At 38.6% G+C, this 22,451-nt stretch overlaps 1 protein-coding gene across 7 annotated transcripts in view; it reads right to left on the bottom strand.

Annotated features, from left to right (window-relative positions):
* Nucleotides 1-22,451, bottom strand: part of CTNND2 (catenin delta 2) — a 637,277-nt gene that overhangs the window by 81,180 nt on the left and 533,646 nt on the right. For all 7 annotated transcript variants that reach the window (XM_054516522.1, XM_036404384.2, XM_036404386.2 and 4 more), the window contains 3 exons: nt 15,013-15,130; nt 11,724-11,909; nt 1,756-1,929 (listed from right to left, as the gene is read on the bottom strand). In XM_054516522.1, coding sequence (XP_054372497.1) covers nt 1,756-1,929; nt 11,724-11,909; nt 15,013-15,130 — 478 coding nt within the window. The remainder of the gene's footprint in view (nt 1-1,755; nt 1,930-11,723; nt 11,910-15,012; nt 15,131-22,451) is intronic.

Below are 22,451 nucleotides of genomic sequence, written 5' to 3'. Positions count from 1 at the left end.
AGTTTTCTATCTTTTATTTCAGTCATTTTATATCTGGACTGCAGCAGCGGAAAGGAGAGGTCAAAAGGTGGAAACATCAATGCTTATGTAATCCCCAAAGAGGATTACTCCCCTCACAAAAATGGCTAGTATGACATGTGAAATTAAGGATATTCCTTCTGTGTCTGCACATCCCTTGTAATAGAATTGGTGAATCTTTAGAAAAATAGAGCAATATGAGAACAACCCAGCTTTTCCCATGGTATCAGCACAGATAGTATTAAAGTCTAAAACCAGTTTTTCTAAGCCAGCACTTGCCAAAGAGCTCTGCAGAGCCTCCCTTCCTCTCACTGTACACTTCTGGCAACTAAAGGATGACAGGTATACAGATTTATTAGAAATGGGAGAAGGGACACCACTTGGATTTTAGCACTTCCATTAGTCCTGGCAAACATGCATGCATTGTTTTCTCATTTGGACCAGGACTACACCCATTCCCAGATGGATAGTACACATTTATTGCATTTTGCTGCCAGGATTACACCATCTGAAGCAGTCTAAAACATGAGAATAATAAAACCATAATGATTTTCAGGCACAGTGCTACATAGGACAAAAATCACTGAACAGATACTTTGTTAAATCATTTTACATGCCACTGAATGCAACAGTCAATGACATATTATAAATCTGGTGGAACACCATTATAAAAAAACCCCCAAAAACATGATATGTCTTGCAAGAGCTAGTGAGTGTGCCAACCCAACTTCCAATAAAATTTTACGTGAAAAAGAAAACAACTTCTTAGTGCCAGTGCTAATATTTCAAAATGAATGCCTAATTAAATTGGTATTTACATATCACATACAAAGGCCCAACTGCTTAAAACCCAACAGGATACCTTCTGAAACATAACTTTGATCAGTGCATTTCCCTGTACATGACTGTTTTCATAGTAAATGAGAAAAATTCCTACTGAGAGTTAATTTAAAATCAATGCCTTATAGTTACACCACAGGATTACACAGTTAGTACTTTCAGCCGATTAAACCAGTTTACCACCAGGAAAGTTGCCCTAAAAAGTAAAGAAAGTTCAATGTTGAATTTTACTGATCTGTTCTAAATTTGAAAGCATTTTCTTAACTATTTTACTGGACATACTGCAAATAATACATAAAAGAAAAATGGTGCTTTTGAATATAACTGAAAAATAGGATTAGCTGGAATAGAGTGCCTTGATTGCACATTTCCTCACTCATTGTATATAATTAATCATATTATGAATGCATTTTAATAATGCCTTGTTTTTAAAAAAGTAGATGCTAAGATTACTTGGTGTCACATCATTTATATCTTGCTCTGCTGTGCCCTGCCTTCTCCTAAGGGACAGAATGTCAACCAGTTTCTGCAGTGACAAAACAATATGGATTCATTTGATTGCCACTGGTCGCATTTTTGGCTCATTTTTCATGGCTCTGTCACCCAGGTTCATCAAGAACTGCTTCTCCTTATTCTCTATATTTGGATATTGGTTTTCTGTGGCAATTTTTCATACTTGACTTGACTGATGTGATCTTTGCTGCTGTACGCTGACATTTGCTATGATATGAGTACCCAGGACTTGAAATACTGTCTCAGATTTGACTTCAGATAGTTCTATGAGAACAGAAGGTTATTCCACTACCAGAAGCAATTAGATACATTTATATCACCAGCCTGCTGTCAGCTGTAGGTTCAGAACTGAAGAGGAAATATGTATTGGGTTAATATTCCTACCTTCCAACTCCCAGCAGCCAAGTTCTGCAGTGCCCCCGCTGCCCCCTCCAGCGTGTCTGGATTTGAGCACTCAGAAAGAAGTGTGAGGTAGGGTTTGACTATTGAAGGGTGCCACAGCATCTGGATTCCTTTGGGTGGTTCTGCACAGTCTGGGAGAGGTCCTACGCCATCCCACTGTTGGAAAGCACAAATCACATTGTCAGCAAGGAACAGTGAAATACATTTGAGAATTGCCTCAGTTGAAACTATAACATCTGTGAAGGCATCTGCCCATAAACAGATGTTCTCAATGTTTGCACATCATGTGATTCTTCATGGAGGAACCAAATTTCCTACTCAGCATTCCATATAGACGAACTATAAGATTGGCAGAAATCCCAATGTTTTAGCTAGCTGAAAAAACAAAACCACTTTTCAATGTATGTATTTTTTTTTTGTGTGTAGGAACAGAAGCCAAATGAACATTATCATAAGAGGCAAATCTAGAACTTGCATGGCAAGAAGAGATTTTCTTTTCACATCCTTCTCAGTTCTCCACATTGTCTGTCTTCCCATGAGAAGAAAAACAACACAAAATGCTACTATGAAAAACAGAATCATTCAAGGCCATGAGCCCTCTGTCCCATGAAAGGCACAAGTGTGACAAGTCTTCTTCAATGGCACAACTTCTGGCTTCTCACAATGAGAGTGCAGGAGGGATCAGCCAGCCAGCTGTGTGGTCTGAGACTCCAATGCAACTGGTAGTATCAGCCCTCACAAAAGATGCTGTTGCTCTCATCACATGCAGAGTATTACCATGAAAAACAACCTAAGTCTGATATCCAAAATGTGCAATATTTAAACCTGAACAAATGGTAGCTTATTGCAAAAACCCACTCTTACCAGAAATAACTATATTCCAGGAGGACAGGGATTCTCCTCTCCACTGGAGCACACAACACTTGCACCTACGTACGAAACATCTCAAAGGAAAATACACAGACTTTCTTTTTGCCTTTTAAACAAAAGTAAGATGTGGAATGCACTTTCAATAAAATTTTAAATGGAAATCTACTTATATATTTATTGTATATTCTGTTTTGTTTTGTACAGATAAATAGATTTTAATAATTCATGGCACTAATGCAACTGTTAGAAACAAGTCTTAACTTTTTAAGAAATACCTTTTCTAACACTTCTGATATGTCCACATTGTGCAACAGAATAAAAAGTAAACCTTTTAGTACCTTCGGTGAGAGGTTACTGTGCCTATATAAACAGAAAATCTGTACCATAACATTAACATCTACTAAACTGATAGCATAAGTCAAATTAACTCCTGGTTTAAATCTGCAACAGTTAATTTAACTAGTTGTGAGTGTACAATAATACTTGCACTGGGAAAGACCTAGAACCTCTTGTTTTCAGAAAGTATCAACCATCATTTTATTTACACTAACTTTAAAAATAAAATACATATATTTTAAGGGACAATCAATCAAGTCTTCCCTAATAACAACTAACCCAATTTCAACAAGGTTTTGTGTGATTTATGTCTTTAGGAATGAAACCTGCTATTCTTTTCTAAATTAAATCAGAACAAACACCAAATTGGAAAGCTAGAGGAACCATTTCATACACATGAGCAGTTACCAGAAAGCAGCTCAGGTGTGAAACTCACTATGCTGGACAAATGTTACCACAGTTTAAAAGAACTGGCACAGCAATGCCCAGTGGTGGTTGAGAAAGTAGAGGACAAATGCCTTCTGGAGAAAGAATGCATTCAAATGACACTATTATGGGGCTGTGTCTTTGAGATTTTTAATGCATTTCTGCCTTTAAACCAATAGATTGTTTTCAGTGCATGTGACTCAATTCTTCTTTTTCCTCCTTATAAATCACCAGCCTTGCTAGAAATGAGTTCTTTTCAGCTCATAAAAAATACATTAAAGCCTGCTTCTTATTTTAACTCTCAGAATTCAATCATTCACACTGTCAGATTTTTTTGAAAACAAATGAGAGACATATCTTACAGGTCAAATCTGACTTCACACCAGGTTTAGGTTTTGCACCTTAGTAAGACCACTAATGAATGACTTGGATGTGCAAGGGCACCAGTTCAAGTCTTCACTTGTCTCATTCCAACTTGCATGAATTATGCATTATGCAACTAAATAGTGTTTGTACAGGGAATATTATTTCAAGGACAAAGCACATGAAATGCATCAAATGTACCAGATCTACCCATATGAGGGGGTATATGCCTATGTGGGGGTATGAGTTTTTTTTATGCTCAGCTATTTACACTTGTATGATCCCAAGGACTACTGAAAATCAGCTGAAATAAATAGAGCTCCATATATATGTTCATGCTGTGCTGGGACATATAAAGCACTGGAAATGATCTAGCAGATAAATTAATATTTAATGTTCTTTTGCCATTCTGCCCAGTAATGAGAAAACATTAAAAAAAAAAAAAAAAGGAAACAAATTACTGCATTTCCCTGCCCTCCTTGCAACTCACTTTCAGCATGATTACATTAATTTATCACCAACTGTGAGGGAAGACTTTTTTCCCAAGATGCTGTGATGCCTTAGAGTCCATGTAATGATGATGAAAATCTTTGGTACCACACATGCATGTGCAGTGGAAGGACAGGAAATTCAGTCACCCTGGAAAATGTCCTGCAGCGCTCTTCACATGTGGTGCGTGTGCCCAGAGCAGCTGAGTGGCGGCACAGGGAGGGTGGCACTGCTCACCACGCTGTGCTGGTTTAGGCTGGGTAATTACCTTCACAGTAGTTGGTACGGAGCCATGTTTTCAATTTGTGCTGGAAACAGCCTTGATAACCCAGGGATGTTTTAGTCACAGCTGAGTAGCACTGACACTCACACTGAGTAACACAGCCTTTTCTGCTCCTCATCCCATCCCACCAGCTAGGAGAATGGGGATGCACAGAGCTGGGAGGGAATACAGTAAGAAGGACAGCTGACTCCAGCTGACCAAGGGACATTCCATACCACATGGTGTCATGCTCAGAAGATAAAGCTATGGGGAAGAAGAAGGAAGGGAGGACATTCACATGGGGTTTGTTTACCCAAATCACTGTTATGCATGTGGAGCCCTGCTTTCCTGGGGATGGCTGAAGATGGGAAATGTTCATGCTTGCCCATGGGAAGTGGTGAATGAATTCCTTCCTTTGCTTTGCTTCCCTGTGGGGCTTTTGCTTTCCCCATTAAACTGCTTTTACCTCAACCCACACATCTTCTCACTTTCACTGTTCTTCACCCCCACCCACTGGGTTAGGGCTGTGTGGGTTTGGTTGCTGACTGGGGTTAAACCACGACACCGGTGGCTGCTGTGTCTGTGGCAGCCTCTTCACTGTAGGGCTTGATGGCTTCTGGTGTCTTCTGTGTAGCTGAGACCAGTGCCTGAAGCAGTGCAGCCCAACTGGTGCAGGGCACACAGAACTGACATGGGTAAGCAAAGAGGCTATTGCAAAAGAGATTTATTTGCCTGATATCTTCATTCATTTATTTCGTATTTCATAAACATCAACTGCCTGAGGAAAAAAAAAAGTATTTTTCCCTGGGTGGTATTAGAGTCCATATCTAAAGTAGTGGTTAAGGCGTGGCAGAAGTTGCTTTGCAGTTTGCATTGCTAAATATTAATGAGCTGTGGCAGCATCCTCACCCAGTAAACACCTCTACCCAGTAAATTACTGGAAGAGTTACTGTACTGTTGCTTCCCATCAGGAATGATCAGGAAGGTCTATTTGAAATAGACTGAGGCTGCAGTAGGAGCCTCTGAAAAAGAGGAAAACATGCAATTACTCTTCCTAGCTTATACTGAGGAAGAAAAAAAAATTCATAAACAAATATTCCTTCCAGGCTTCCCTCCTTCAGCTGAAATTACCCATATATATTGTGGTTGAAGCTGACAAACTGCTTGTTACGTGGGTGAGATACAAATCTCTCATTTCCTGACACTGGTGCAAAAAAAAGATGAAAGTCTAGAAAAATAAGAGTCGAATACCAAGATCTTTTAAGAACAACAGACTTTTGATAGTTAAAGTACTCCAATAAAATTTCCAAATTTTCATAATTGTAAGGAACTTTGAGAGGAGAAAAAGATCACTCATCGAGATGCTTTCCAGTGCTGCACAATAGATTATCTACCACTACCTTCTCATTTTAATGAAGGTAAATCCAAATTTATAGTGCAATTGTACTAAATACCTGGGACGGCTTCAGCTCAGTAAGAGAAGTATATTCTGCAGATTTTAGGGTTTGTACTAACAACCTCAAATTGTTAGGGTTTGCTTTTAAATTGGTATCACATAACCATAGGCTTTTACAGTGTTTGATTTAAATCTGTTACATATGAATACTTCCTTTACCCCAGTCTGTACAAAATACCACTACTAAAAAAATTCTACGAAAAAATTAAAACAAACCCCAGCAATGTCTAAAACAATCTAGACCTCTCTCCAATGATCCCAGACATTTGGTATAGTATGATAACACTGTAGCTATGCTCCTTGAAGCAGCAGTGACAAAATTCACATGAGCAATTACACAGTGCTTACTAAAACCATCTTTGAAATGACAAAGGCTTTTACATTAACAGGCTCCCTAAGAAGACATTGATATCTCATCCTGCATGTCTTAGTGGCCGTGACAGTCTCTGCCAGCTCGCCCTAGACAGGTCAGTCCAATAACCTCTTTGGACAGCTTTGTCCAAGAGGTGAATTGGCCAATGCTAAACAAAGAGCAGAAACTAGAAATTCAGCAACAAAAAATACAACCAAGTCACAGAGCTTGATTTCAGAATCCATGTAGCTGGCACTAAGCAGGCAGGTATACCACTGTTTACATCAAGTCAAACCTCAGTTTAGATATCCAGGCCTAAATAAAGGTAGTGAATATAAGTGCAGGTGTTAACTGACACAGAGACTACAGGAGCATGGTGGGAGAGAGCAGAGCTCATTGCATAAATAAAGGTACCCTTCCCAGTTTGATGCAACATTTACAACATTATAGAAAAGGTGTTTGCAATGCTTCAAAACATTTCAATGTATTGAATAATTATAATTAATTTCAGATATTAATAAATCTAAATTGTACTTTACATTGTACATTACACTCTTAAAATAATTGCCACTGCCTTTATTCAACTTTTTAATATTATGCTTAATATTAGCTAAGAAAAAAATAGTAATTCAGTCTGTACATTTTCTCTTTGCTGTGGTAACAAAAAACCAGTGATAACAGCAAAAACAGACCCTTCCCAAATGAAGGGAGATGGAGTTAAAGCTGCATGCCCTTCCCCTCTCCACAGAAAGCTGAAGCTAATTGGCTTTGCAGTATGTTCCACGAACTGACAAATACAAATTATATTTAATAACTCTGCAGTTTTGACTTTGAAAACAAATTGGCCATACATGACACTGAGAGGCTCACAGAGTATCTGGCAAGATGCTGTGTTGGCAAGCAAGAAAGCAGAAATGTTTTCCAAAAGGCTCTGTAAGGAATTGCTCAGGATAGTTGATTCTTGCTACTAAACATCTGACATAACCACCTTGTGCAAGATGAAGAAGCAACAAGTGGAAATAATATTCCTCTGAGCAAGAATGTATTGGCAACACAGCTTTTCATCCCTAATCACAGTTCATGTTACTGGTTAAACCCAGGATCTGCCACCATTTCTCTGTTTCTGGGCTTATTAGCTAGGTATGGCTTGCTAGAGCATGAAGCACACTTGGTAAAATAGTGGTCTCACCACATGAAAAGACTTATCTGGTAGGTTTATTTTTTATGCTTTTTGAAATATTATTGCCTTAAACCTTCTATTTCACATAGATAGAAGAATTTATAGGACATTTAGCAAGCGTGCTAAAGAAGCGTGCCAGTCAATTCTTAATGATATATAACTTGAAATGTTGCTGTTATAGCTTAAGGCTCCTGACAGAAGGTGAAAAAGAAGGTCAGGCTCATTTCAGAAGTGTCACTTCCAATCAAAAAACAGACTTTGGGCTAGATTCTGGTTTGACAAGAATGATCACAGATGGGGAACTCAAGATGAGCATGAAGCCAAGAAGTCAACTTTTTTCTCTTAGAGAAGAAAGGAAAAGAAATGAAATTGTGCCACATGTATACATAATGGGCTGTGTAACAAGAAATAAATAAGGATTAATGACAACTCCCTGGCATTTTTTTAACTGAAGTTGGACCATACACCTGATTTGTCCTAACTGCTTTTTGTCATAATCTTCATTTCTCATACAGCTCAAAGAATAAATCTGTAGGCAGCAGTGAGCATGCCAGCAGCATGAACAGCATTTTCAGCAATGGAAGAATCAGTTTCCATTTGAAAAGTGACACAATACAAGGCAGAGAGGTTGATGTCTACAAGGTCCTAGTCAGGGATGAAGGGGTCTGAGGCTGGAGAGCTTAGTGGGGTGAGTGTTCATACCAGCTGATCACAGGTAAGCAGCAGAGAAAAACTAACAAAACAGCAGAGAATTACAGTCCTAGAGGTTTGAGACAGAAGCCAAGTTAGCTTCTCTTATTTTTTCTGAGGCCTTAACAGAAGTTTTGATTTCTGTGTTTCCATAAATAAAACCAGTGCTATACCTAGATTTTATCACAAACCTTCAGAAGGTCTGGCCATCTTCTAACATTTAATTTGTGCAACAAAGCAGATGCCTCAGAAACCTCTTTCAGCTCTGAAAAACGGTTGTGGGCTCTTTTAACACCACTGACCTTTATTCTGATATGTGGAGAATACTTGCTTCCTGTGATCCTAAGGGAATTCCTTAAGTAAAGTAATTTGCAAAGTGTCATTAGCCCTATGATCTGAACAAAGACACATCTCTTACTTGATTCCAAGATGCACAGAAGTTGCCATTATAGACAACTGATAGACAACTGGCATCATTAATAAAAAATAAATTTCAGTTTATTCTTGAAAGGCCTTTGAAAGAAGCCACATTTTATACTACCACTCAATTCTGTTCTTTCCTTTAAGTAATTTACATGTGACTACACCTGAAAGATAACTTAGAAAAAATTGGGATACTTGCTCCATAAATCATAAACCAAAGAAATGAACTTGTACTTTCTTTGTAGAGAAAATACATGAGAAAGTGACTTTAATATCAAACTTCTCCTGTTTTATGGCTTAAGAAACAAAATCCCCTGTTCTGTGAAGGATTTTTTGTAAGTACAGAAAAGTGCATCTTCATCCACATTCTTTGTCTAAAATTACACATCTGTTTTTCTTTTGCAACTACAATAGTTTTGCTACTATTTCTTTTACAAAGACTTTTATCCAAAAATTAAAGACTACCTCATAAATGCACAATGAAGTTCAAGTAAATACACATAAAAATGAAGAAACTAAGTTACAGTGATAGTGTAATAGGAAAATTTCAAAACCGCATTCACTTAAATCTGAACAATTTTCTTCCACACTGTTTTGTACATCTCATATTATGAGAAGAACTGAAACAGCAATTTTGTTTTGCAAAAACCCCATGGGCTGCCAATAAAAGAAAAAAAAACCTATACCCTGAACACATATCTCCTGGGGACATAAAATGTAGCAACATAGAGTGGATGCCACTCCCCTGTACTGTGGTGTCACAACTGACAGAGGTATGCCTGTGCCCTGGGCTTTACCTGAAAAGATAAAACTCCTAAGTATTAAAGGAGCCACAAAGACAAAGAAGCAGAAAGAACAGGTCTTTTCACACAATTGGACAATTGTGTCCAGACTGGACAAGTACCTCTGAACATACTTCTGTACTTATTTTTTGCAAAATAAATTGACAAAAAGGTTAAATTTACCTTTATCATAGGTTATTTAATGCTATTAATATAAATGTGGTTACATGAAAATTATTGCTTTTCTTTTCCATTTTTGAGGGTAAGTTGGGAGAGTTCTTTCTGGCACAGTGATCTTGCTGCTGTTGTTTTTAGTGGCACTCTAGTTAACTTGATAATATATTAAATTGATAATATACTTCAAATCATTTGGAATGTTCAACAGCAATCGAGGATTATGGGGTGAAAATAACCTGCAGAAGGCACACAAGGCCCCCTTAAAATTCCTGAACTGAATAATATCCACATGTGAGACCTTGAATATGGCAAGATGAAGTAGGATGTCTGGATTTAAAGGAAATTAGATGAAAGAAGAAAACACCATTAGAAAAATGTTTTTAATACTTGTAATGTAAAGCAGTCCTACGCACAACAGAATCAGTTCTGGAAAGAGTAAATTTATGTCCTTGCCACAGAAAATCCTAGTGATCATAAACCTGAAAAATATGTGTGTAGTTTTATTGTTCTTTAGACTTTAAAAATTATATAAAACTCTTCCATGAGGCCAACACTAACAGCTCTGAGGAGATCTTTACCATGCAACATGCTGATAATGACCACTTATAGAAATAGACAAAAATATCTAAGAGCAGGCAAAAGCATGCACATTGTAAAGGTAATTGGCCAAAAGAGCTCAGTTCTTTCGCCTGGAGGAGCAAAAAAATGTTTTTAAGGGAACCATTACAGTACAGAGACGCCCCATGGGAATACTAAAAGAGTCAACAGTACAGAGTTAAAAGCATGACTGTGAGATCCAAAAGTCACAGAAGAAAGAGAAGAGGAAGACTTAGAAAGCCTTTAGCTAGTGAGTGTGTGTGCATGTGTTAGTAAACAGAGCACCAGAGAGCAAGCCAAGCTGCAGTGTGACACATTCATCCCCAGACATGCTATTTTTTGCTCATGCACTTTGAATAACTGCAAGCACAGTGTGAGAACTGTTAATTCAGTAACAGGGATGATGACTACTTCATGGGATAAAATTAGTTTGCTTCAACACTTACAATCTCACTGTAGCCTAACACAGGAATCCCAACAAAAGGCCATAATAAATTCAAGTTATCTGATGATAGGGTGTTTAACCACAAGAGTAGGTGAAATAAGTCTTACTAGTAATGAGTGCTGCATTTTTCAGTATCCAAGCTTTAGCTTAGTAGTGTTGCTAGAACCTTTCCACATCAACACAAATTGGCTTCAGGAACTCAGGAATATTTTCAGTACTGGTTGACATAATTTATTACCCTGTGCACTTAATTGCGTACTCAAATAAATATTTTCTTTGAGCAATCTGAAACAGAAATAAACTACAATGCAAAAAAGTGAGTAAGTGTAGGAAGAGGTGGAAAACTTACTACTGCCAGCACAGGCTGTCTGAAAAAGTCCATAAATCAGTAGCCATTCTTATTCCTATTTGCTGTGTGTACAGTGTCTTTCTCTGCAATACAACTGTTAGTATTCCCCAAATTATAAGGTCTTAATAGGATAAAAAAAGAGATAAATACACTTTAACAATCAACCCACCCAAAATGATAACCTGTCAAATAACTTGAGGAAGAAATCAAGGCTTAGCTTTTCACTTTTTCTTTGGTAATAACATAAAATATATCAAAATATGAATGCTTTTATAACATTCACTCATATTACTTGATTCAGTCCTGTACAGTTTTCTTTCAGTGTGTAGAGACATGGTACAAGACTAACTTTGAGGCAAGTGAGTGTATATATACAAGCCTGATGGTTGTTTGCATTAAAGCCCTTCTACACACACGTGGCTCCGTGGAATTACAGTGTAAAGTATATGCAGATTACACTTTTCATTAGAAATGGCTTCCTTTCAAAGAGCATTTTATGGTATTTATGGCATTCACAGTGTACCCATGACTACAGTTTCCAGGAGCACCACATAATGTACAATTTCTCAAGCAAACATATTTTATTACTCCAGAGCCATATTCTACTTTAAGCTCTCAGCTAATTAACAAGGACAACAGTTTTGTATACTATGTGTCACGCATTTAATTTCTAATACAGTGCATTAATTATTTATATTTTAAATGATGGGCACTTCAACTACTCACAACACAGCTGCAAATAACTTTCATTACCTGATCTTGTGATTTCTTTTTCTTCTTCTTCTTCCCCCAGCACCCTGAACTCTCTGCATCTTTTCCATTGGCATCACCACAGAGTAATCCATCAAGTTCATCTGTTCCCATCTGCTGTCCCTGAGATGTTTCTGCAGCTAGCCTGTATGAGAGGTTCCTCAAAATGCACACACAGTTTTCAACGGTCTGAAAAGTATGACAAAAAGAAAAATACAGAAAACAAAACCAGAGAGAGATTAAAATCCTCCCCTTGCTCACTCTGAATATGAAGCAGAAGGAATGTCATCTATCTTTGAATGCGCCTTTTCCCAGCACAATTCTTATGCGCACATTTCTGAGTGCTCCCCAGGTAATCACAGGTTAAGAGACTCAGAAATTTTTATGGTAACAAAGCAGTGGTCTGAACAATACTTTACTGAGAGTTTTTTTATTGTTGTTCTGAATTTCACACTGGAGCTCCATGTGAAACAGATGTTGAAGTAAAAAGCGATCAAGAGAACCTGAACACTCCAAATGTCAGAAAACTCCCACCTCAGTGAACAGAAAATGCTACAAACAGAAAGTGGTAATAGATCCTGGGTTTTGTCCTTTTAAAACCAGAAATAAACTTTTTTTCTGGCAGAAATTCTATGTAAATTGCCATAAAATTTGGTCTGAGTTCCATTTCACAAGTACTTGTAGCATGAACAGATGATGTTTCTCCAGTCCCAGAAGTAGGACTAGAAATCTGTCTTGCTGCTTTTACTGCTTCTAGCCAGGCTGCAGATACCTTGTGTGCAGCCTTTCCCTTTCATCCATTTATACCCCTAATAGGTTGTGCCTTCTGTAGAAGATGCAAGCAGGAATCCATAAATGGATGAGACCCAGTGGAGGAAAATTCACATGTAATTCAACCTAATTTCTCCAAGTCTAAAAGAAGTTCAGTTTAGACGTGAAACCTGCTCATTTAGTTGGTTCAATTTGGTTTGATTATCCCTAATAAGAAGGATATGAGCTTAATTTTCTCCCCACAAGGAAAGCATGGTTAAAAAAGCCATTCTCTATCTATTTATATTTATTTCAACTGTTTCTAATGCTCTGTGGACATAAAAAGCAATAGCCACTACATCCCAGCTCTTTTGCTCCATTAACCCAGAATGGAATGACTGTGAGGTTTTCAGCTCTACCCTACTCTGCCATATTCACCAGTTAGGCAAACAGATGGGGCTTCATTTCCTTCCATGTATGGCATGAGCTTCTGCCAGGTATGCACTCAGCACACGCTTTTTGTGATGACACAAAGCTCCAGAGGTGACATCGAATTCAGATTCATCTAAACAGGAACACTTATGTATCTGTTTTCTAACATAGATGAAATGTCACAATTTTGCAATATGTTTGTACTGATTTGAAATTTCTGCCAAATACATAAACACATGTAGAAACATGTATGTGTGTGTGTCTGTGTCTAAAGTGCTCTTAGTGCAGCTTTCACAGCTGAAAGCTTTGCAAACATCACAGTGACCATAATTATTTTTCAAAGTTTGCTACTTCTTTGGTTTTTTTTTTAACATGAATTTTATTCACTTTTGATATAGCATGCTGAAGTTAAAGCTTTGCATCTGTTGATTAGAATACTAAACTTTGATTTTCCTTTTAATAAATCATAGTTTTTGCATTTGAAATTCTCATTTTGTAGAAAACATAAGCTGAGTCATCACAAGGACAATGTTACCTTAAACTAAAAACTGATAAGCAAACTTCCAAGGCTCAAATTCAATCAACACCTTCTCTATTAATGTGAACTCCTACAAGCCAAGAAAGCTGGTTCGAACCACACAGCTGGACAGACTTCACCCCTCCTTGACTTTCAAGGATCCTTGAGTTCCTTATTCTATTTTCAGTTTCATCATAAAGGGGCTAGGTACAAGTTCACTAGCTTTTCTACTCTAGCTACTTTTAAGCTACTCTGAAGCTAATGAAGTCAAAACACCCCTGTATATGGAGACAGCTGCGAATGAGCTCAGGAAATGTAACGCAGAGCGGAACAAATGGAAGACATCAGGTCCTCCACAGGATGGGGCTGAGTGGCCAAGCAGCATGCGCTCACCTGCATGGGGAGACTCTGCAGGAAGTAGTAGGGGCTGGCAACAGCCAAGTTTGCCCCAAACCCTGTTGCCAGGTGTTTTGCCTGCCTTGTAGGTTGGTGTCCTTTGAGCATCCCTCTACTAAACTTCTATTAATGGAACATTGATTACAGGGTAATGGGTTGTGAGATTTTTTGGGTGTTTGAGGGTTTTTTTTTCCTTAAAAAAAAAAAAAAGCCATGCTGTTAGCCCAGCACCTCATGCTATGAACCTCTCTATATTCCTCTCTCTGTCCCCTGAATTCACAGGCAAATTTCCCCTATTTGATTCAGATGGTAGCCAGAGACTCCTGGAGATTATTCCTCTCAAATCTATAAACCCATGGGGGTCCACAGACAACTCTGTGAAGTAGTATTTGGAAATACAAGCCCAGTGGGCTTTAAAACCTTGCTGCATAAAAGGCTGCTCTCCTGCAATTCCTAGGGGTTTGCAAATGGACCAAGGTTGCCCTAGAGCAGCCACTGTAATTAATTTAGCACCATTTACCGAAAGCAAAAGAAACTGGCCTTTTTCTTCTTCTCTGGAATACTTTAATGCATTACAAATCTTCAATTTGTAAATGCTTGGAGTCTTTTTAATTAGGGAGTGCCTTTCACCTCTGGAGAAGCTTGTTCATATCCTAGCATTTTAAGAGAAGTAAAGTTGACATAATGAGGCATCTTAACACAGTTGTTATTGAAAGCATTCATTGATCCTCTTCAAAGAAGAAATAATGTTGGTTTTACTGCAAAACTGCCTATTAATTGTCCAATTCTTTTTTGCTTGTTTGCCTTGTAAGCCTACCTCACTCTCATTAGCTCTCATACTGGGTACTAAAAATCAATTTTAAGGTAAAACTGGCAGAGCAATGTAAGGAACTTTACACGGAATATCATATATTTTCTCTTCTTAAACCAGTATCATACTTTCTACTTCAATAATTCAACAGAGAGGATGACATGCTTACCTGTGCACACTACACCGGTACAAATACAATGCTTAGCACATGAAAATAAACAGCTCAGCAGAAAAAAAAAAAAAGGAAGAGATGGGCTAAATTATGCTTTGCTAAGACATTCCTCACTATGCATTGAAAAAGGAATATCATGAAAAACTGGTCTCTTTATAGTCCCCATGTACCCTGAATACCTCTATTTGCTGCTGAAAAGACAAAGACGACAAACCTTACTATCAATTTCACTGCTCCCCAGAGCAGACTGGATCACGTACAGCAATGCATCTGTCAGGCCATCACACTCCCTCATTCTTCTGCGGGCCTCCTCTCCAGCAGAGCTGACATTCCTGCAAGGCAACAGCAAGGGTCACTATCCACACAGCTCACTGCCCCACCTGAAACCTTCTCACAGTTCACATACAGATAGAACACACGTTACCCTTCTTCCTCTCATCAGCTCAGAGGTGTGAATAATGGAGACAGCTGCGAATGAGCTCAGGAAATGTAACGCAGAGGGGAACAAATGGAAGACATCAGGTCCTCCACAGGATGGGGCTGAGTGGCCAAGCAGCATGCGCCCACCTGCATGGGGAGACTCATGGCCCACCAAATTTGGAGAAGGGCTGATAATTTCCGTCCTTCCTTCCCTTCCTTTCCTCCCTCCCTTCTTTTAAAAATATGCATATGTACATATAAATCAGGATTTCAAAAGTCTAGAGGTTTTGACAAATACATCTCCTAGGAATTGAAGAGCCCAGGAGTTAGGGTTCTTAACCTGAGAAAAAAATATTATCAGAGCATAATATGAAACACCTGCTGTTGCTTGCTTCTCATTTTACATGAGTGTTTCCTTTTCTCTTTCATTTTGAGAGAAGGTTAATGCCTCAGTCTTCTCTTTACGTAGTTTATTTTACATTTCAAAACTTAAGGCCTTAGATTATTATAATAACATTGTAATTCTTGTGTTCCTTAGATGGGGCCACATGGCTTTCTGAATATATTTATACAAATCCAATTAAAACAAAATTCACTGCGTAACATATTGTGTCATAAAGTTCAAAGTACTGATACACAAAGAAACAAATATGTATGAATGAGCATTTACAAACAGAATCTATATTTGCTAACATCAAGTCTCCCAGAGAAAAACTGCATGCAAATATGCATAGCAGGTTTGATTTGGAAATGGGTGAATTAGCAATCTCAAGAATGGGGTAAAACTTTTCAGAGTCTCCTTCAGTAGGGGAAGATAACCCTTTGCTGATGTGGCTCATCTGCAGCTCTTCCCTCCCTACTAGTAAAGTCTACACAAAGAAAGAACAATAAAAGCACACACACCAGACCTATGTAATTAATGCTAATGTGTGAAAATGGAAGGGAGGACATTGGCCCTTGAATTTGGGAAGAAGGCAAGGCACTTTCTATCTTTTATGCCATTTTCAATAACCTTTGCACTAAAGGTGGAAAAAGCACAGGAATTCTGGGAAGGAGGAAGGAATTTCAGATGGAAGATGAGAGGATTTAGGGCTAGGTTTCCTTTCAATCTTTTTCTGATCTATCTACTTCATCCTGCTCTGCTCCTTATTATCCAAAAAAAACCTGAAAAAAGCATTTTCATTTCCCCAAAGCCACAAAGAGTCTTATAACTGGACAATCCCCCAGTTCCAATTCAAGTTCCTAACTGACTGCCCCCTAAACATATATGATTTGCCATCTATACTTGCATCCCCACACAGCCCTAATTAGTGCTGCTCTCCCACACACAAACTGGCCCAATTATTTCAATACTGTTCCCTTCACCACAGCAGACAGCTTGACAGAAAACATATAGCCCTGGAGCACTGGAATGAATTCTTCCATCTCTCTAGCAAACAAATTCACTCTCCTTGAAACCCCTCATTTTTGGCCACATTACACATCAGAAGCCTGCCCTTCATAACAGCTTGCAAGTGTTGTGTTGTCTGATTCCTCTGGTCCCTGAACTCCAATGCCTCCTTCCTTTATCTCTCTGCTGCTATAGGATCAGCAGGTGAGGGGTTTTCCTCCAATTCATGGGGAAACTTTCTTCTAGGAAGTAGGGTCTGGATAACATCAATTGAAAAACTCTCTCCCTTAGAAGTGATGGAAACTTCTGACTTACCTTTGTGTGGCAGAAATAAGAAGGTAGAAATATAGAGTATGGTTTTCCCCAAACAAGTATCTGTGCCCTATATTTGCAGGTCTGGAGACTCCACCTAAAGTAGAGTAGACCACGCTCTTTTAAAGGCAAGAGCTCTACTGATATTCTGAAAGGGCAGCACATGTAGGAAAAGCAGAATCATGGACTGGAAAAGCTCATTGTGGGGTTTAGAGTGAGGACAAGAAGGATTATTTGACTTCTTTCTGAAACTTCATTCTCTTACCCTCTAGGCAGATAAAGACAGCAGTAGGTAGATAAATATAGATGGAGAGAGGGCACTGGTGCAGGTTACCCAAAGAAGTTGTGGATGTTCCATTCCCTGCTAGTGTTCAAGAGCAGGCTGGATGGGGCTTTGAGCAATCTGGTCTCGTGGAAGATGTTACTGTTCATGGTAAGGTGTAAGAATTCCATAGTCTTTAAGATGCATTCCAACCTTAACTGTTTTATGATCCTATGACTCTATGATGAAGAAAGTTGTATCCAGCCCTAGAAGAGCAACCGCAGAAATTATAACAGGAGGATGCTGAGGAAGAGTTCTCAGCATGGCTTTGCACCTTTCTTTACACCACTAGGAAAAAAAAAAAGCTGAAATATTCCTGAATCTGTTTAAACAGAGATATATCTTCGAGTCTGTACTAGAATAATGTGTAACTAGAATAATAAGGCTTCTTTATATAGTGAGTGCAAGCTTTCAAAAAAGACTGATTTAGACACCACCAGAAACAGAGATATAGTCTCCCTGATCTTCTAATTGAGGTGAATTTTCCTTCTCTCTATCACAGCCAACTGCAAGTCACCTTGACTGTCCAGAGCCTGCAGAGACTGTCAGCCCCTCAGCTCCTCTCCAAGTTCACCAGAAACTTCTCCTCACCAAGACAGCAATGTAGACAACCTTATAGTCCCTGAGCTGTGAGCTATCTGCCTCATTCATTTCCAGCAAACAGAGAATATGAGGCCTTTGCACAAAGCAATACAGACACACCAGGGGCACATCTTGCACAGACAATGCATTTCCTGGCTCTGTATGGAGGAGATGTCGAGTCGGGTTCTTCTGTCTATCATCCTTCCCCATTATGCTCCAGTTGCTCCTTTAATCAAGAGATGAATATTCTGAATTCCCATGACTGCCTTTCCTTTTCTTACAAAAGTCACTGTTTACTTTCTGCACTGACTCATAGCTACTACAGCCCTCACTGAGATATGGTACATTTACTTACATAGGAGACAGCTAAAAAACAACACAAATCCCAACCCTGCCTCAGCATTTTGGCAGAAATAATCAGTTGATTATTTCAAAAGAAATACACCCCAATATCTAGTTAGTCTCATATCACCTCTGCTGAAGTAATCCCTCTTAACTGAGATCATTCACAGAGGGTCTCTAACACCACCATGTTCAGGCTATGTAGTTCTTCAAAAGAGAAACAAGTTTCAGATTTAATGAGCGGTCAAAGAAAACACGCTGTCATTTAACTTGGACATGCTGTAGCTGTCAGTGTGACAGGGAATAAGACATGATTTGTCATTTGTGAATTTACAGGTCACTGTGCAGATGCTAAATTGGAACATTAGTAGTATCGCCTGTTGGTAAGATGTCTCACTAAGTCAGTGAATATTTTTCCAGTGTGATTTTTCAAACAGGTGAAACCATGTTTTCTGGATGTGGAGATACAATACACAAGTTTTCAGGGACAAAAATACTTCTCCATTATAAATGCAGCCCACCCTGTATACTTTGATTCTTAGTGTAAACTCTACTCATGGTGTATGTGAGCCATAGGCTGTCATTTTGAATCTAACAGGACAAGGAGTCCTTCAGCCTGCCATAAACCAGTAAAATGAATTTCAAATAGAATCCAGTCATGCAGGAATACCAAGAATACAGAGGACTGAAGAATAACTCTCAGTTTAGTCAGAAGGTTCCAGTTAGACCTCTAAACCCCAGCTAATGTAAATAGCTTTTTCTCATGAGAGGAAGACTAAGGACAGATGGAGCAAGAGCTCAGACCCATGGTTCATCAAACTGATTTTCTGAACAAATGGCAGATTGACTTTGCTAATTACCTAGGAATGGGAAGAGAACTAAAATAATCCAGCTTCAGCTTCATGGGAAAATGTGCCAACTATCATATCATCACCTGAAAACTATCAGGAGGCATGATCCTCCATACCTAAGGCATGTCAATGCAAGGCTCTTGGGATATGAAGGGTGTGGTATGAAGGAGTGCACTGTCCAGAACACACCTGACTCCTGTCAACCCTGGCACTGGCATTAGTTATTCAATGCCATTGCCAGGCTTTGAGGAAGGGGAAGATGGGTGGTGCCAAGCAATTTCTTTCTGCTTTAGGGTCATTTTCCATACATTCATGCAAACTGTGGGAGGTTCAGAGCAACGTCCTTATGATTCTAGGCTAACTAAAATCATCTGCCTTATACAGGGGAAAGACATAGATTTCTACAGAAAGATCATTCAGAAGGCAAGCCAGTGTGCTGAGACATGAACTCTGGATATGGGAATATTTAGCAAGCTGTTGAAACTACTCCCACTGGCAGTTTTATCCATGTCAAAGACAGAATTAAAACATCTGCACCTGCCTTCCCTAAGCATGCTCAGGTCTCACCAAGTAGCAGGACCTTCCCTGTAGCAGTTATGAGTCTTCAGATTGCAGATCTCATTGAAGTCATGCCAGATAATGGTTGAAAACAAATAATCTGCATTTAGCAATGGTGAAATTGAGACAGGTATTCCTAAAAGCCCCATGATAAAAAGAGAAAGTATGTTTAATATCTAGTATATATAATATTTTTGTCATGGACTGAATAAGAGAGGACAGAAACGGGAAGGATAATATCCTAAATTAGCTGGAAAGCACAAGTTATCTTTGGCATGAAACTTCAGGGGCTTTCCAAGTATATAATTATTCCAAGAAGTTTTGTGTAAGAGGGACTAATCATAAAAGCCTCAATCTTTTTCATCTTTCTGTGTGTTACAAAAGCCACCAATAAAAGATTTTTCACAGCAAGGGGGAAAGGTTTACAAAAATCAAGAGCTACACCAACCCCATTAATATTACAGCAACTGCGATTATGTTTGCCTGAGGAAGGGAAAAGCCCTCAGAATACTGAGTAACTGAGTTACAACTGGCACACAAAATAATTTTCTTTAAATTACAAACCCAAACAGACAAAACCCCACCCTGAAACTGGCCTTCTCTAGATGTGCTCTTTTATATGCTGCCTGTTTCTACTTCTGTCTGATTGACTGAGCATTTCTCCTTCAGGGACCAAGCCTTGTCTCAGGGGCAAGCTGGCATCCCCAGGCCCATCAGGGAGTGCTGTGGTGATGATCCTCTGAGCTGGCCTGCCATGTAACACATGATCCCCTAAGAGCTATTGCTTTTTCTGTACACTCCCAGCTGTTTCTGTCAGCATTCAGGCTCTTTGCTGCAAGTGTTTAATACAGTGACACAGACAGCAAAATGAAGCAATTAACACCACGCATGTATCCATCAAGTGTGCCCAGTGTCATCAGCAGAGCCTGTGCAACCATACAATTTGGGGGGCTTTTTATAGTGAAGTAGACCTCGAGTCACATTGGCTTATCTGTGAGTACTCAGTGCAGCCTTTGGACACGGAATAGATACGGTTAGCTGTAGTAGTTCTGGTTACTACTGTAACTTTTAGACAAATTCTGATTTTTTTTATCATTTGTACAGTAAGACTTTTTAAAATCATCTCTTATTGGAAACGAAACTAGCTGATAAGACTAGCTATTTCTCAGACAAAATAGAAATTTAAACAAAGCAGTGAGACAAAACCTTAGAAAACACAAGACGGTTCATTCTTCATTATTAGAGTTTCTAAGTGCTAGGTTTTCAGTGACTATAAAATCAGCTTATAGTTTGGAAGTAAAAATAAATTAAAATAGATTTTTCAGTCACTGCCACAGATTTCCCTTTAACTTTTCCTGATCTGAATGACAGTTCAGTGCTGTATCACCAAAATCAGCAATATTTCTTCTTCGTAAGTATTCTTAGCACCACTTATAGCTTTCTCTATAAGCTGGCTTCCAGAATTTAGCAATCCTGAATGTGGATTAAGTTTAACATAAGTTTCCAGGAAAACTTGTCTTGTATTAATTAGAATAGCTCAACTTTGTTAAAGAAGACCATTCTATATGAAAAAGGAACTTGGCCTAAGTGAGATCTTTCTCTCTTAGGTATCGCTTTCACTTTAAAAGAATACTTTGCAATTAGACAAACATCTGACAAGTCTAATGTGGATACAGTCTTGGTTATTAACCTTTCTATCAAATGCTATGACAATGTTATTTAGCTTTGGTTATTCAGTGATACCTGTTGTTTTCAAAGCATCAGAGCAATTAGCCTACCAAGTCAAGCACTCAACAGGTGCCTTTTACTGCTGTGCTTCTGCATGTCCAATCCTGAGGCTAAATGCATTGTTTTTAAAGAATGCTCTGTGGGATTTGTGAAGCAGTTGACTCCTAACATCATTTTTTGCTATTTTGATAGTTTTGAAAGATACACAATGGGACAGCACATGAACTGCAATAAACATCTTAAAAGAAACTGTCTCTGTAAAACAAACCCAAAACTACCCCGAATTTTCTGGCAGCAACAATTTTGGTAAGATTTCATGCTATAATCAACCCTAGCTTCATCTGAAAGAAAAAAAAAATTCTAATTACCCCTCTCCTCTTTTGCTGTATTTTCATTTGATGTGCAATTCTATTTAACTACAATACACAGAATTAGACATAGTGTATTGAGGGAATCTTTTAAATTATGGTTTTATTATTATATTATAAAAATAAATTAAAAATTATTATAAATTTTTATTATACTATTAAAAAATCCTATCTGCATAAAATTTCTGTTTTGATATTTGATTTCTCTGACATGTAGTATTTGGTTTCATAAAAATCACTGCACTCATTAATGCTCATCTGTTTATACAGCTTTTAATACACTACCTGTTCATTCAGAAAGAGCTGAAATATTGAGTCACTTACTGCCCTTGGGAAGACCTGCTGTGGTACAGACTCTGAAGGGCAAAATAGGAATGGTTTAAACATGTCAGTGTCAAGACACTTTTCTCCATTTACAATTGTCATGTTGCTAAATGGAGATCTAGATGTGTTGAAGACTGCAAGAATGTAAATGCAACAGCATCAGCTTTTGATGATCCAGCATTAAATACCAGCATCAGCTCAGGAACCTCTGCCTACAGAATCACTGTCCAGAGGACTCTGCAGCTCTTACTCCTGGCATGGACTGAAGAGCAACAGGACAAATTTGTGGAGAAGGATGGCACTGAGGCTGCCAAGTGCAGGCATCACTCCCCCCACCCAGCACTCAGTGAAACACCCACGTGGCCAGTGGGAGCATGCCCTGAGGAACTACTACTGGTCCCATTCCACATTTCTTCCCTGGCTACCTGTTGTGATTACTGTGAAAACTCAAACTAC

This window comes from Molothrus ater, chromosome 1 (assembly GCF_012460135.2).
Source record: "Molothrus ater isolate BHLD 08-10-18 breed brown headed cowbird chromosome 1, BPBGC_Mater_1.1, whole genome shotgun sequence".
NCBI lineage: Eukaryota > Metazoa > Chordata > Aves > Passeriformes > Icteridae > Molothrus > Molothrus ater.
The sequence above is the reverse complement of the archived record's forward strand: the minus strand, read 5'-3'. Positions and strand labels throughout refer to the sequence as shown.